Here is a 17,933-nt window from a genome sequence, read left to right on the forward strand (position 1 = left end):
CAATTAACAATTTTCTTTTGATAGGCCATTATATATGTCCTGGCTGGGCTTCAGAATTAGCCTCTGCAGGAAGCTGAGCAGGCCTTCCTCTCTGGTCTTGATTATCAAGTCGTGGCCTAATGGTTAGAGAGTCGGACTCGTAATCCAAAGGTTGCGGGTTCGAGTCTCGGGCCGGCAGGGATTGTAGGTGGGGGAGTGAATGTCCAGCGCTCTCTCCACCCTCAATACCACGACTGAGGTGCCCTTGAGCAAGGTACCGAACCCCCAACTGCTCCCCGGGCGCCGCAGTATAAATGGCTGCCCACTGCTCCGGGTGTATGTTCACGGTGTGTGTGTGTGTGTGTTCACTGCTGTGTGTGTGTGTGTGTTCACTGCTGTGTGTGTGCACGTTGGATGGGTTAAATGCAGAGCACGAATTCAGAGTATGGGTCACCATACTTGGCAGTATGTAACTTCACTATCATCACAGTTAAGAGTAGAAAATGGAATTGTTTTTACACGATGTCCAATGTATCCTTTTTTTAAGTGTTAACAGTATTTCTAGCAGTGAATATGTTCTCCATTTACTATTTCAGTGAAGTGGAAGAATTTAATAGGGTGATAGAGAAACAATTGAGAAAAGAGGGGAGAGCATCCAGGTGGTAGGTAGTGCTGCTGCATACATCACAATGTGTGCTTTAAACATTTAAAGGTCAGGAAAAGTTATGTCAATAATATGTTATTTCTATTCAGATTTCTTGCATCTCTCTATTATTTGTTTTTCTCAGTTCAGATGGGCTTTATTGACATGAATGTTTCAAGAACCTTTTTTCCCACAACATCAAAATATTTTTTTTTTCCAAATCTTTGAACAGTATGCAATAATAGTATTATGAACATTAATTGGTATGAAGATATAATTAGTCTTGTATCGTATATGTGTGTGCACTCTGTGGTAACTAAGATCTTTTAAATATGAAATGTAATCAATAAACACGTAAAACAGACTAAACACGGAAAAATATTTGCATGCTTTGTCGATTTAAAAAAGCATTTGATTCAATTTGGCACGATGGATTATATTACAAACTTTTACAAAGTGGTGTAGGGGGTAAAGTTTATGACATTATTAAATCAATGTATTCAAGCAACAAATGTGCAATACGAATTGGCAACAAACATACAGAATTCTTACATTTACATTTAGTCATTTGGCAGACGCTTTTATCCAAAGCGACTTCCAATTGGGGAATACAAAAGCGATTAATCTTGAAGAGGCAATCAGACAGAGGAAGTGCTCTTAACACCAAGTCTCAGTCATTGTTCAAATAAGTACAAGCTAGTAAGCGGAGAGAAAGTTTTTTTTATTTTTTATTTTTTTCTTCTCCTAGAAGAGAGGAGTACGGCAGGGCTGTAGCCTGAGTCCAACACTGTTCAACATTTACATTAATGAATTAGCGGTGCAGCTGGAACAGTCTACAGCCCCTGGACTCACTCTACAAGACAAAAACATCAAGCTTTTGCTGTACGCAGATGATCTAGTGCTGCTGTCATCCACCCCACAGGGACTACAGCAACACCTAGACCTGCTGGAGAACTACTGCCAGAACTGGGCCCTGGCAGTAAACCTCAAAAAGACAAACATTATGGTCTTTCAGAAAAAGCCCAGATGTCAGGAACACAGATACCAGTTCAGTCTAGGCAGCACCTCCCTAGAACACACGATGCAGTACACTTACCTCGGCCTGATCATCACTGCATCGGGGAGTTTCAGTATGGCAGTGAATGCTCTCAAAGATAAAGCTCGAAGAGCTCTATATGCAATCAAGAAAAAATTCCAAAATATTGAAATACCGCTTCCAATTTGGTGTAAAATCTTTGATAGTGTAATTCAGCCCATAGCGCTGTATGGAAGTGAGGTTTGGGGTCCACTCAGTGATCAGAGCTACACTAGATGGGACAGGCATCCAACAGAAGCCCTACACACAGAATTCTGCAAAATGATTCTAAAATTACAAAGAAGAACACCCAATAATGCATGTAGGGCAGAATTAGGCCGTTTCCCATTGATTATAAACATACAAAAAAGATCCCTCAAATTCTGGATGCATCTAAAATCAAGTCCCACAGAATCGCTACATTTTAAAGCACTACAAACCCAAGAACTGAACCCTGAAAAGAGTCCACTCAGTCAGCTGGTTCTGAGACTTACTAACCTGACTAACTCTACTTGTACAGTATATAGAGACGGAGACCAGAACTGTATTTGACATAATGTGCGCTGTAGCACGATACTACGATATTTCTTCAAAAGCAGATCGTGGAGACATTTTTATCGTCCACGATCAAAAATCGTCATATCGCACACCCCTAGCGCTGCGGGTAATCCGCGGGTCGGGTAATAAAAAAAATGCATTCTGATTATTTGCGGTTGGGTCGCCGGTGGATAAAATAAATCATAAATGATGCAACATTAACTACATTCTTTTCATTAGGCAGACGATTTCACATCGGGAAGTTGCAGTGACAGAAACGTTGACATTCCAGATAAAGTTTAAAAGGAGTAAAGCCTCTGTTAATGCTATTGAGTAGGCTAATATGGCCAAAGAAGATATTTTGTTTTATTAATAAACGTTCATAGAGCGGCCGCGATCAGCTCCGGTGCCCGTGCCGTAAAGCCTGTGCTCCGCAGACGTGTGCAGTGATGTCTAACGTCACTGAATCTGCTGTTAAAAATGAACCACACATTCATAGTATCATAATGCAAAACATACACGACATATAGTCAAACAATTTTTCATTGTTTCTTGAAATGTGATAGGATTTCCACATTGGCGATGACTGCAGCATATGTCCCCATGCATCATATGTCACCACGCGTTGATGTCATCAAATTGTGATCGGTACATGAGATCGGCCAAATGTATGAGTACCGATCGAGTCATAAAATGTGAATATCGGCCGATACCGATCTCCGGCCGATTGATCGGCGCATCCCTAATATATATATATATATATATATATATATATATATATATATATATATATATATATATATATATATATATATATATATATATATATAGAGAGAGAGAGAGAGAGAGAGGCTGGGTTTTGACAGAAATTTCATGATTCAATTAGATTCTGACAAGTATTCGATTCGATTTTGATTATTTTGGATGAAATATCTATACTGTATATATACAGAAGCCTACATGCCAAATTTTCTCGACTAATGCTGTAAAATACAAATGAGAGTCAGTTGGTACTACATTACTATAATATTGAAGGTTAAAATCAACTGATTTATATACAAACACTTAAATGACCAAACGCTTATGGTCACCGAATATGTTTTTTTTTCTGAGATAAATGTGACTTTAAATGTGTGATTGTTTACAAGCTGTTATATTTAGTGATTGCATGAGACAGGATACAGATTTTGGTAAGTTTATCATACCTGCGGATGTTTATTCATGCTTATTGGTTGGGAGTTCTGCTATAATGTTCCATTCACTAACTGAAAACAGGCTAGACTAATAGATTCTTGGGATTTAAGAATCAATATTGTTTCGTAAAAAATAAATTAAAATAGAGAAATTTTGTTTTTGTTTTTTTTTACCCAGCCCTTACATATAAACATACATCACAGTACAAAAGAAAAGACCTGTCGCTACATCTGTTTCTTCTTGATTATATGCAAAAGCAATCAAACAAACATTATATCTTGCTGTTCAGATAAGACACAGAGTGCTGAGGTCTTATCTCTTATGTCATATCCTGTTGTTGGCAACTTACCAGTCCTGGCTCTCGATCCAGGGGGCCAAGAACTGCCGCAGCTCCATAGGGAAGCTGTCACTGTACAGGTGATACAGCTGCTCCAGATATCGCGTCTCCAACTGCTGTAACTGATTCCACTGGGCCATGTTGACCTACAGGATAGAGAGAGAGAGAACCAAGAACTCCTTTGACACGAGGAAGACAAACATAACTGGTCCGTTCAGCTTGTAAAGATATTTTTTTCCTTGTTCCTTCCTCATAAACGGCTCAAAAGAAAGACGAACTTCAAAAGTGAAAGTACCTCAACAATCATTCAAAACAGACGTAAATAGCACAAATCAAGATATGCAGTGTTAAATATTGCCTCTGTATGGAGTTAATTTCATGATTTAAGAAAATCTTCACTAGTAACCCGGTCTCATCAACAAAACAAACATCAGCAATGTCAAGGAAGTGAAAGGTGCATGTCACCAGCGTGTCAGGGCCAGATAAATTAGTGGCTGTTGATCGTAAAGCAGCGAGAGCATCCGTTCAAAGAGGAAAACCTCAAAAGCCCATGGACGCCGTTTCGCTCTACATTACCTCAAAATGCTGTGGAACACACACTCGCAGTTCACCACATCCATACTCACACACACGCAGGTTTGTACAGACAAACGGACTAAAAAAAGACTAGTGCTGGCACACAACACTTTTTCTTTACTCACTCAGGTTTGCACACTGAAGGATAGAGAGAAAAGGACACAAGAAAAGGTAAATGCCTCCTCAAGTCAGAGTGAAAAAAGACCTTGTGCACAAAACTTCTTTTCACTTCTCTAAACTCATCCAAATACAGAGCTGCAATCTGTAAATTAGCCAAGTGAGATTGGTAAAACTTTTTCCCTTATAAAAATGAAAAACATTCATAAAAACATATCATAAACAAATAAATATATAATTCATTAATTAATTGATAAATCATTCACACATTTTTCGCCAGATAACCTTTCAACCAAAAATTATGAACAAGGCTTCATCATAAAGGAAATAAAGCAAACTTACATTGTTGTCCACAAAACGAACTGCAACTTGAGTCGCCATGTCTACCTGCTGCGTGAACAATGAGGAAGTGAACTACTTTATTCATGCACAGGTAGAAATGTAAGAGTATGAGGTGGAGGGTTGGACACATAGATAAGTATGCAAGACACGTCAACAGCACTGTCGTCAACATTTAGGTTAAAATGAACTGATTCGGCATTCAGCATTTATGACCCCTATAAATTAATTTCACAATTCAAATGTACAAATCAATAAACTGCTGTTTATCTCTAGCAAATCTTTTTCACTAGTGTCCCAGCTAATCAGGTGACCTTTTAGCCTACATATCTATGATTCCGGCAAATTAGACGCGATTGCAAAAACAAAAAAAAATCAAAAAGGATGGAATAAATCGAGAACACCACAACAAAATCCAATAATAAACCTGACTTGAATAAATACGACATGTGCAAGTTTTTCACTTTGTCGCATCCAGTGTAGACAGCCTCAATTTTTTCCAACATGGCACAATGCGGTGTAGCCATGGTGTAAGGTTTTGCACACTGTACACAGCATTTTATGTAATATATTAACAATGTTCGAACCATGAAGTAATATATCAATAGGAGAATTAATGAAATTAGATACATGTAGGGGGTTGCATGTCCTAAAATTGAACTACATAATTGATCACAGAGCAATTAACGATATGACACACATCCATCAAGTACCATGATGTTGGTTTGACAAGAGTTAAAACTGACAAGAACCAAACTCTGTCTGGAGTTGGTATAAGACCATCAGATAACATCAGTTGCCAACTGACGGGACTCACACTTGTCCTTCCAGGTCATTTCTGAGTTGCTGCTGAAAAGTTAGCATTAATTCATACTGTAAGTCCATTTTCATGCCTTATAAACATTTAGTTTCTGGATTATATTCTACATTGTTAGTGCAAATTCTGCTGATTTGTCACCTAGCTCATTTTATCTATAGTTAGGTTAGATGAGGTTTGATTTGGATGAATTTGCAAAATGACTTGACATTTATAGTTATGAGATCTTATTTAAATACCTTAAAAAGCATTTTATAAAAAATACTTTAATATTAATGTTTTGTATCACACAAGCCATGATTTTCCAACAAAAGTGCATCTATAAACTCATGGACTTACATAAGTGCTGTATATCTGTAAATTTAAACGCCCCTGATCAATCTAATAGACAAACAGAGCAGTTCAATCAAATCTAAGGGGAAAGGAAGTCTCTGTTACACAACTCAAATAACACGTTACATAAATGCAGCAAGAAGTGTTTTGAAGGCATCCCTTTTTTACAGGAACATTGCATATTAGGAACACTCCATAATTGATGACACACATTATCTTGGATCATATTGCCAAGAACTTTGTGTGTAGAGGAGAATACTACAAAGCTTATGATCTATGTGCTCCCTGAGGGAAGATTTGGTTGTCTCCCACCACCTGGCATCCGTTCTCAATTTGCAGCATGTCAATGCTCCCAAGAATAACAAAACAATTCCCAGGAATATGAATGATGATCCCAAATCAGTTTTTCACACCTCATCTCCTACGAAGACTTTAGATTAGTGCTCATTCACAACACTCTTAGTTCCTGTATCTGTTCTCACACTGCAACCTAAATGCCTGCTGATCTCTTACACAACATGAGAGAGGCTCAAAACAACACCCTGGCACTCAGTGTCGGTTAGCTTTCCTTCCTTCACATGCTGAGTAACCAGAAGCACTTCTCAGAGCGGGTGTAACAAATGATATCGGCTGAGTTTGTGGCTCAAAGTGCAGAGAAAAAAAAATGTCAGACACAGAGGATGAGTCATAGTGAGCTGAAAACCAGCAAGCACTTCAGGCTGTATGAAGTTCTGTCAGAAATATCCAGCAGCCTCGGCGGAAAGCTAAAGGAGAACAATAGACTCAGAGATGGGAGGGATTCGGGGAAAGCTTGGAGGAAGTCTATATTTCAGCTCTCAAATGAGTTACTATAAACGAGGCAGTATGCAAACTACCATAAAACCGCAAAAGGTACACTGGTGTCCAAACATGGAGGTCAATAGGCTGTGGTCTAAGAGGCATATAGGCTAGATGTATTTAAGTGAAAGCTCATATAGAAAACAACTTCCTGTTATTTGAAACAACTTCCTGGTCAACCTCTTTGGCAAAATTGGCTACGCTAGGATTTTGTGAGAATTTAGACTCCTACAGTCTTAAAAATAAAAGTTTTTGAGAATTAAAAAAACCATATCAAGGTACACAAAATTAATACGTGTGGCTCCTGACAATATATTGAGGTCTTAGGAAACGAAACGATCAGTCTGTGCAAGAAACTGAACATTATTTACAACATCATTACCTGTAATCTATACCCTCAGGCAAACAGGGAAATGAGATTCTTTTTCTGGTTCTTACAGACAGCTCATTTCAATGAACTGGTTCAATTCACTAGTTTGTTTACAGAAATGGCAATGACGTAACATATACGCATCTAACATTTACAGAAAATTTTCTTTTTTTGGGTGAACTACCCCTTTAACATGGAATCTTTCTATTGCACAGAAGGTTCTTTTTAGTGGAAAGGTTCTTTCAATTATTCATGTTGTTCACACTAAAGGCCCATTTAAGTGCGGGAGTGAGTCCCGTAAATCATTGTTCCATGTGTGTACGGAACAACACTCACTTGTGTTTATGCTCAGGAGGCTGCTTTAGAGAGCGCCGTCTTGCAGTGTTGCCATGGCCTCATAATTACTTTCAGGCATGTTGTTGGCACTTTATGGAGTTAATAAAGTGGTCTGTCGCAGATATGAGATATGATTTTTTTTAATTTTGCTGTTATAAAACAAAGCATTTGGGTGTTTTAGTGTTTTTTGTGCTTGTCCTTGTTTGTTTTTTTTTAATGAAGAGCTGGCAACACTTTACCGCAGGGCTCATGAGCGCAACTAGCCCCGTGCCAAGTTAAGACTCCTTTCACTGTTATTTTCTTGCATCTCACATACAGACGAATACACTGATGCATGTCCAAATACGTCATTAACAACTAGTTGTTCAGTTCAGTTCTGTACACACTGCATAGGATTTCTGTAAATGCGGTTGTCACTACGTGTATTTTTCGTGAGTTAATTCGGTTGTCGAATGTGCCCATATTTTAGTGAATTATGTGTGTACACAGAACGCGATTAAGGAGTAAAAGGTGAACTGACAACCAAATTTAGCTGCAGTGTGTATGTGGCCTATAAGACATAACTATAAAGATAACGATAAAGATATAGTTATAAAAATCGGAATAGCACATCAGTCCACAGCACAGCTATAACGATAAAGGCACAGAGAAATTATATCGTTGGAATCCCTTCCAGAATGTTTGTTTTCCAGCTGATGAACGATAAAAACATCCAATCAGAATCCATCCTGCTGTCATGAGCTCGAGAATTTAAAGAGGCAAGACGAGCATACATTTAGAAAAACAGATGACACCATTCGCTGGTGTGGACGCTAATATCGGTACCATTATAGGCATCTTTATAGTTATTGTTCTTGGTGTGAACGGAGCTTAAGAAAAGATCTGTTCACTGAAAAATCTTCAGGGAACCAAAAATGTTTATGACATCGCCTCCCTTTTTTTTTTTAAGCACTTGTGGTTCCATCATCATGAAGTCAGTGGGTTTTTGAACAGATTCAAAGCTCAAGATATTTTTTAATTTTATTCTATGCCATGAAACGCATCAGTAATACCCCTTTGGGATTTTTTAATGCTTTTACTTGTCTTGAAAAAAGCGGTTGCTAACAAGTGTCTAAATGGAACTACAGAGGTTTTTGGGACCTGAAACGTCATCACACCGGAGAAGTAAACTCATCAACTCACTACTCCGCTTTCACAGCCTCGTGTTTCTAATAGGGCTTTTGCAAACTATTCCAATTGAGCTGTTGGAAGCTTAATGTTGGTGTAGTTCAAAGGATGTGACACTCACAGATGAGGCCAATGTTCACCCTGAGATAAAAGGCCCAGGCCTGGCTGTGACCTTAGCCTCCTTTTTGTTTCCGTGAAGACTGCAGAAGAAGCGAGCTGTGTTCTGATCTGTCGTTATACGTCTTTAACAATGTCTCTCACCTCCTACCTGTCTCCTACGGCACAACCATTCACAAGATACAAGTGGAAAGAGAGGCACAGTTTAGTAACGTGGCATTTCCTGCAGTTTCCGCTACTTGAAACTGATTTTCTGTGATTCCGATAAATTCTGGAATTAACTGATTTTCTGTGATTCCGATAAATTCTGGAATTAACTGTAACACTAGCACAGGATCATATTCAAAATAGTGAAAGGAAGATAAACAATTGTGATTTACATAGACGGTCGTTTACAAATACTTCTTATTCCACAGAGTAAGCCTTATTTCCATCAGAAAGGACAATGCCACTTGTATACAAAATGAACCAGTCTACTGGGAGTAGACTTTTGGATAATAACCTAAAGTTTACTTCAGTTTTGAAGTGAACACTTAAGGCCCCGATATACTTCAAATAAAGTTTTCGTTCTTCGTTTGGGGGCAAAAAGAAATTTGAAAAGGCTGAGCGACGGTATACTGTTTTCGAACATTCCAACACCCCCGCGCTGCTGAAGGCGGGGTGTAGATTAATGTAAACATGTGTCGTGACGCTCGCGCGAATGCCCTAAACACAACAACGGTGCAATGATGGTGTATCTAGGTCTTTTATTAAACTGGATAAATTATTACACATTTTATGTGTTGTCATAATTTGATAAAAACAAAGGTTTATTATTGTATGTTTGCAGTGGCGGCTCCAGGATTTTTTGTTGGGGGTGCTAAGGGGGGCTTAACAGTTCAGAGGGTGATAAAAAAAACTAATTAAATTGAAAGTAAACTTTAGCTATCAGTTTTTTATATACAGCAGCTTCGAAAAGGCATTTGAAGTAAATCGGGGCCTTTAGCACAGGGGTGGGCAAACCTTTTGACTCGAGGGCCACATCAAATTTTCCACATTAAGTGAGGGGCCGCATAATATGCTTATGACAAATGAAACTTTGATTTTTTTTAAATTGACACTCACTTACTACTGTACTATGTATACTTGTACATACATGGCAGTTCTTTTCTTGTACCATCTCTACCTATTTTTATGAGCACTTTATGACACACAGATAAGTTGCATCGGTGTACAAATTAATTAATGTATAAGACACATTTGATCATTTCATTCAGAAATAATGTAAAAAACTAAACGTTTACAAACATTAGAAACATGTTTTTATATTTCCTACACTCCACAAGAAAGTCCTGTAAATTTAGCAGTGTTCAGAATAGACAAAAGAATGAAAACATAAGTAAAAAACAAACACAAATTATAGTGGCATTCACTATAAACATATATTATAAACGCCCAGCCTTAAATATTTAAAGCGAAACTGAAACTAGCAGCGTGGTTGCTGGAATATGCACAATTTAAACTCACTTGCCTTTTCTCATTTATCACCAATCCTGATGTGCGCGCTTTGCGCTTAACCTTGATTGCTTTATATAAGTCGCCTTGGAAATCGCAGCACGTTTCAGATGAAAAAACGCAATTTGTAATCCAGAAAAAAAACAGTACTATATCCATTTTCATAAAAATGTGTGACAAATTATTTCCATGTTTTCCCCAAATTACAGCATCCGTGAGCAGGGGGATAACACTGGCATTTGTTCTGATACTGGATAGTCTTTTAAGCATTTTTAAAACAGTTCCAATACAAGGCATTTTTCAAAACAAATTAACACTTTCGCATTTTTAAAACATGTAACTTATTTACTATTGTGCCAGTTTTGTAGTGTATATAGCTATTTTGACTTTTTATTTTGTATTTGCTGTGCGGCTTGAACGCGGCACAGCAAATACAGACTAATAGACTAGGCGCTTATCTTTAATGAAGCCGCGCGGAGAGCCGCTTCTGAAACGTGCCGCGGATTGACTGGAGTGGGCGCGATCAGCTCCGGTGGCCGCGTCGGAGCGGCGGGATGGTGTAAATCAGGGGTTCTATACTGCACTACAGGAGGCAATATTGCATATTGGAACAACTGCCTCATGGACTGGATGAAAACGCCCGTAGTTTGCCCACCTCTGCAGAACCCCCTGCTGGTTAAACAACACAATTACATTCAGTGAAGTGAAGTGACATACAGCCAAGTATGGTGACCCATACTCGGAATTCGTGCTCTGCATTTAACCCATCCATAGTGCACACACACAACAGTGAACACACACACACACCGTGAACACACACCCGGAGCAGTGGGCAGCCATTTATGCTGCGGCGCCCGGGGAGCAGTTGGGGGTTCGGTGCCTTGCTCAAGGGCACCTCAGTCGTGGTATTGAGGCGCTGGACATTCACTCCCCACACCTACAATCCCTGCCGGCCCGAGACTCGAAACCGCAACCTTTGGATTACGAGTCCGACTCTCTAACCATTAGGCCACGACTTCCCCATAAACGACTTCCCCATTTAGCATATGCATATGGCCTTTCAAAGTACAATCCATTTGGCAGCATGCCATATGACCGACTTCTGCCTTTCAATGACTTCAGTGTCGCTACATTGTGGACCAACTAATTAGTGCAAAACAACTCAAGGCTCATGCACATTCAAGGCTGATGACACATGTAATCCACTGATGTTTGAACTTTGCAACATGTATAAAAACCGCTGCCCAACATTAACTCTGTTGCATTTACTTTATTGCATTTCTTGCCCTGCTGGGAAATATATTTAATACTTGCTAGATATAGTTACATATTCATTATATTACATTTTACTTTACAAATTTCTTTTGTTCGTTTTTTCTTCACAAATACAAAGTCTGCAACAAGTTGGAAACTACAGAGCTATAATCTTACATCATAAATCCATAAAATCACTTTTTCTAGTAAACAATAGCATATAGTTTAAATCATTACTGACTGGTTTGGAGTTTAACACCTGTTGACTGATGCTTTTAAAGTGCTCCTATTATGCATTTTTGAAAATTACCTTTCATGCAGTGTGTAACACAGCTCTAAGTGAATGAAAACATCCTGCAAAGTTTTAAATCTGAAAGTGCACCGTGTATAAAGTTATTGTCTCTCAAAAGAAAGAGTTGACTCTGAAACATTGAAAATTTGAGAGTCAACTTTTTCTTTTTCAATTTGAAATGAGTCGCTTTTAAAACGAATCTTAAGCCATTTCATGTTGACGTCAAAATGAAACATTAGCATATCGCCCGCCCACTTGTCGCCAATAGGTGCCTCTTTTGGGGCGTTAAAAATAGCCATTTCCCCAGTAACGGCTGTGCCCAAATCAGCACTGCTCACAAACACTGCTTTAAATGAAATCAACCAATCGGACCAATCACCGCAGATTAGCGTCACACAAAGGAGGGGTTTGGAAAAATGAATCATTGAGCGAATCGTTTGGGAGTCGTTGAGCAAATAAGGTAAAAATAAATGCATATTATAAGAAAATGAAAGTGTTTTTTGACCTTGCATACATGCCAACCTGTTGTTGGGGACTCCCAAAACCAATAAAAAAAAAGAACACTTCATAACCCATAATAGGGGCACTTTTTTGCTATTTTGACAAAAACATGTTAGCCACTTAGATAACAATATCTTCGAAACAAATCAGCAGAATTTTCAACAGCAATGTAGAAAACGTCACATAAAACCAAACGATTAAATTTGCAAGGCATACAAAAATGGATTTAACAGATCAACCGGTCCAATACGCACATCATTACTAACTATAATCAAGTCATTTCTGTAACTACTTCACCCTAATTACAAGATCACAAACATAAGGCATATAATGTCAAAGTAGAAAGAAATAATAAACAGATGTCATAAGAATCAAAATCTCAGAAAACACAAAAGTTCCTGGTAAAACTGTGCATGGCAAAGGAACTGAACTGAAAAATGAATGCAGTATGAAAAGGGCAAAACCTGCAGTTATTCAGACTTTCATTTGGACTACATGCAACATGGTCCAAAATATTCATATTATCCTATTTTTTATATATAAACCAATTAGTAATAAACTGTAATCATTTTAAGTAGCTTGCAAAACAGCAGATAGAATATGATATATATCTGATCAGTCAGATTTCATCATGTGACCTGACCTGTGTGCGACTTCCCCATGTGTAAATATCAGATCAAGAAAAAAAAGTGTTTATGCGCAGCATAACCTTTGATTCTCTTTAAAGCATGAGTGAATCAAGGTCTCCAGACAGTCTGGTGCAAAGCAAGCTCAGGACATAAATATGTAATATCAATATCTGACAGCTGCTGCCAGCATTTCAGTGAAACTAGCATGGGTTTCATATAAGTGTGCAAGACTCTAAACCGGAGCAATGGCAATGAAACAATGAATCTTCAATATGATAATCATAATGAAAGGAAATTAAGTCACATGTATCATATAGTTTAAGAAGTGGCAAATCATGTCATATTCTGACTTTCATCTTACAAGTCAAAATGATAATGGCTGCTTGTGCAGCAAGGCGTTTTAACACTGACTTGTAAGCCTCCTTCAAAAAACACTACCAGACTGGTCTTAAACATCACAAAAAGGTCATTTAGGTCAACCTAAAAGAAATACAGGATGAAGAAATTCAAAGAAATGACAGAACTAGACTGAGAAAAACTGTCAAAGATCTTGTCTGCAGTATAACGGTTTTCCATTGTACTGGTATATACAATATATATACTGATTTATTTGCACTGTATAAAAACAAAGCAACAAATTTGAAAGATCTTAGAAGGTCTTCATGTTGCATCCAAAACTTAGCGCAAACCAACCGAAGCTTTAAATGAGGGCAGCCGGACATCCAGGTTGATATGCTCAGGTATAAGTAGTTTAACAGCTTCAAATGGTCAGACATTCTCAGGGTATTAACTTGTTCCTTCTATGCAAACAATGTCTGACCCCACTGACCTTTATTCTCATCAGCAAAGCTCAGAGAAACACATTAATCAAAACACTGCGAGAATATCCATCGCATCAGTTTTAAGAGAGACAGTGAGACACTTTTACATTTACAGTAATAACTACACTCACTAATGCCTTAAAATGCATAAAAAAAATTACACAAATAAATTATTAGTATTCTGTTAAACCCTTATTATTGAACCCTTTTGCTTGTAAAATACATGACAAGTTGACAACAAATTGTACATTTCTACAATGGGAACATTAGTGCAAGTCCAAGACAACTACCACGCTGAGCAGCGCAACACTAAAATAACAATGTACTTTTAAAAATGATAAATTACATAATACAAATCTGACAGTAACAAATGTGCAGTCAATGTAGAACATTAAGCAAGTATGGCTAACGTCCATGTTACTTCTTAAGCACCATTATTCTTAAATGAAATAGTCTTCAATGGTTCATCGAACAGCTCCTGTGCCTGACAGATCAACAATAACTGCTCTAAATCAACAAGCTCCCCATCCACTTTTCAACTGTAAAAGTTTGGCTTCAGCTGCAGTTTCCCAGAGTTTTGGGAGTATCTGTCACCCTTATTGTTGCTAATGTGTCAACAAATGTGATGCCAATGAAATGAACTCCCCTTTTCATTTTAACCAACTGGAAAACTAGTAACTAGGAATATCATAATGCATGGAAGATGTTATGCTGGTGTTCAGAAGGAGCACAGTGTCATGCCACTACACCCCAATACATACAGTATGACCAAATAATACAGATGCTGGAGGCACTATGACAATGAGAGCAAGCAAAGCTTGTTTTTTTTTTTTTCAATATGTGGGTGCAAATAAAAAAAAGCTACAGAAATAGCATAAAACCTGAAAGATCTTGCAAAAAAGGAATCAATAGAAACTATTTATGATTATTTAGGTTAAAGTTATTTTTCCAAATAATATCACTAAATAATATATAATTATATACACTAAAGCCTTGTCTTGCATAGTACTCACTAAAGTTCCACAATCAGTTACGAGTAAAACTGGCCTTTATTAGATCAGTTCACTCGGTGATAATGGTGTGAGTCATTAGGGACCCAGAAAAAAACAAGATGTAGATATGAGATGTCTAATGTTGCGGTCTGGGTCCCTGGAAAAACTAACTCTACGCCCTTCTCTGAAGTGCATTATAAGTGAGAAAAGATAGAGAAACCAATTGTCTGAAGCAGCAAGGGCGATATCATCTACTTGACCTGACTCATCTGAGCTGTCGAAGATCTGTTGAAGTGTGCAGACTCGTACACTCATGTGAAAGAGATAATTTAGGAGTTATTATAAAAATGTAACGGACTACCCTTAAAATTACATTAAAAAACCTTAAATAACTGAAATAATATAACAAATTACTACAAACTGTTACCTATTCTAATATACAACCACCTTTAAAAAAAAGTTTTAATGAGAAAGCCACATGATGCATCAAAGTTAACCACAAGTACCTCTTCCACAAGCTGAGATAAATATTAACATACAGAAAGTGCACATAGTGCCATAAACACAAACAAAAAACATAATGGTAACACGCATGACACAAAAACAATCCAATAAACATTAATTTAACAACATAAGGTGTAAAATAAAACCCTAATTGACATATAAAATGAGAAAAGTCTAAGAGGAAACAAATAGGGGAAAGGGAAGTGGTGTGTGGCCGGGATTTAACCCATCCAAGTGTACACACAGTAGTGAACATACACCGGAGCAGTGGGCAGCCAATGCTGTGGCGCCCGGGGAGCAGCTGGGGGTTCGGTGCCTTGCTCAAGGGTCTCACCTCAGTCGTGGTATTGAGGGTGGAGAGAGTGCTGGTTATTCACTACCTCCACCTACAATCCCTGCCGGACCTGAGACTCGAACCCACAACCTTCGGGTTACAAGTCCAACTCTCTATCCATTAGGCCATGATTGCCAAATATTTCAATAATTAAAAAAAAAATAATCAAATGTGAGGTGTCCCATTTTGTCAATTTTGGTTTTCACTGTAAATTATAAGATTGCTTGTACAGTTTTTAAAAGTGAGAAATGCATTTTAATTTAAAATTACATGAACTTTCCTATTAGATCTATTACAGTTCCCAGTAAGAGAAAATACTGTTAACCAATTAACAGGTTTTTACTGTAGCATAGAAATCGTTTACAGTTAAAATTATGACCTTTTTTACAGTGGTAACTGCTTCCTGGCTACATTTTTGGTCACCACTTCATTTCGTTCAAAATGTGGAACATGATAATTATAAAGAACGAGAAGCTGTATCCAAACTTTTTAATAGTACTATACCACAGCACATTATCATGGTGTGTATATGGTGCTCCAATAATACTTAAAAAAACAAACACTTTAAAATAAGTAGTATTAATAGATAAATAGAAAAATCTCGTATCCTATTTTTTCTAACGTGTCTATAGCTCGGGGCCATCGTGCCAAACTGAAAGTGGTCTCATTTGGCGTGTAAAGCAAAACTCCGTGAGGTGACCCTGAAAGTCAGAAGCGAAAATGCGGCGAAGGACGAGGTGCCGCCGCTCAGCGTCGCGAGCGAGGATTCCCTCGGCCATCTACTGGAAGAGGTGACGTCACGACGCAGAGGTGGGGAATCCCCCTGGAAACAGCGCGTGAGAAAAGAAGCGATAACCTTCCAACCAGTGCAACTGCTACAACATCTCTACCAAAGCGAGATACAACGCTGCTTTTTATGCTGGGACGGTGGGCGTAATCCACTGACTGCAAGCATGTCGAGAAGAGAAAAAGAAAGAGGTTTAATAGGCTACTCTATCACTGTCTTTTGCTTTGTCTCTATTGCCTCACCTTATTTAATTTTCTGTCTATTTAGAAAATGGAAGCACTTTGTGTGGTTTTGCAATATTGTAAATAATAACACCATGGCTAGAGAAGTTTTATTGATTCTTGACTTTGAGTACAAGGCATTATTTCCTCTCGTCCCTTTCTCACTCCATATTTTTTTATTCACCTCACCTTAATTTCAGTATTGTCTAATTGGTACAACAAGTACACTTTGGCACAACTGTAAATGCTGACAACCACGCAAATAAAGCTTTACTGACTGACTCTGAGAAGACAGCATGGCATCTATAAACCTACTCTGGCATAATAAAGCATCTGGAATCAACCAAATAAGGCAAAACAGGTCAAAATCCCTTCCTCATCAGGTTACAAAACATGTTTTCAAGAGAACAGAAAACGTTATGCTTCTTCAGACTCTTATTTTGTAATGTTTAAGGACTTAGCAACATACCAAGTGTCAGGTCACAGTCTTCTAGCTTCATGTATCGACTCAGAGAAACCATGTGTACATTATTTCCGTCTCAGAATCGAGCAGCACAGATTGTGATCGATACATCAGCACGAGCTGCACTGCAACACATGATCTGACACAGCGATTCATGTACAACCAACAACTACAGAGTCGCGTTTCTTCACTGCCTTTTACAAAGCGACGCGGCTGGACAACTTACCCCTCTGTGTGTCGTTCAAGGTTTCTGAGAAAACGTCCCCCGCCGGTGTAAGCACGGTCAACACGTTATTGACGCTAATAACTACCGTTTTACGCTTTTCTAAAAAGACCTTTTCCAACTTTTCCGTCAGTACAAACACGCAAGCTACAGTGGTCTATGCGAAAATGGGCTGCACATTTCCAGTTTCTCGTTGATTGACAGGACTCAGACGCTCTCACGGACGAGATCAGGATTTTGTCCAATCGCTGAGCTCGACTGACGCAAAAGAGGCGGGGCATAGAGCGAGCGAACTCGAGTGCGCCTGTGTTTATTGCCCTGGCCTGGCAGGCTCTTCTGACTGCTCTGTCCTCCCTCGGAGCGCGCTGTTCTGAAGCCGGGCGCGGCGGGGGGAGGTCGAGCTTCTAGAACAGCGCGCCTGGAAGTCATCTGAATTACTGGCAGTGCCTGCGTCATCTCAACTTTAATTCAGTGTGGATGTAAAAGTGTACTGATGTGACGAACACAACATTTCATTTCTCCCTTTTTTTACAACACTGTGTACGTTTAAGTGTGCCACCGGCCACAAATCCCACAGCGAAACTCAATGAATATCCTATTGTCACAATATATAGCAAAGTGCATTTTATTTAAAGAAAAGTAGA

The 17,933-nt window shown here is 38.5% G+C and overlaps 1 protein-coding gene across 9 annotated transcripts in view; it reads right to left on the reverse strand.

Annotated features, from left to right (window-relative positions):
* LOC306844842 (signal transducer and activator of transcription 3) overlaps positions 1 to 17,488 on the reverse strand; it is a 33,289-nt gene extending 15,801 nt beyond the window's left edge. For 2 of the 9 annotated variants that reach the window (XM_079377247.1, XM_079377250.1), the window contains exons 1-2: positions 17,073 to 17,258; positions 3,778 to 3,911 (exon numbers count right to left, since the gene is read on the reverse strand). In XM_079377247.1, coding sequence (XP_079233373.1) covers positions 3,778 to 3,905 — 128 coding nt within the window. In that variant the 5' untranslated portion in view covers positions 3,906 to 3,911; positions 17,073 to 17,258. Of the gene's footprint in view, positions 1 to 3,777; positions 3,912 to 4,800; positions 4,896 to 17,072 lie in introns of those variants that run through there. The other 7 variants (XM_079377249.1, XM_079377252.1, XM_079377246.1 and 4 more) reach the window with 6 other exon arrangements.
* Positions 17,489 to 17,933: the final 445 nt, after the last annotated feature.

This window comes from Barbus barbus (genome assembly GCF_936440315.1).
Source record: "Barbus barbus genome assembly, chromosome: 3".
Taxonomy (NCBI): domain Eukaryota; kingdom Metazoa; phylum Chordata; class Actinopteri; order Cypriniformes; family Cyprinidae; genus Barbus; species Barbus barbus.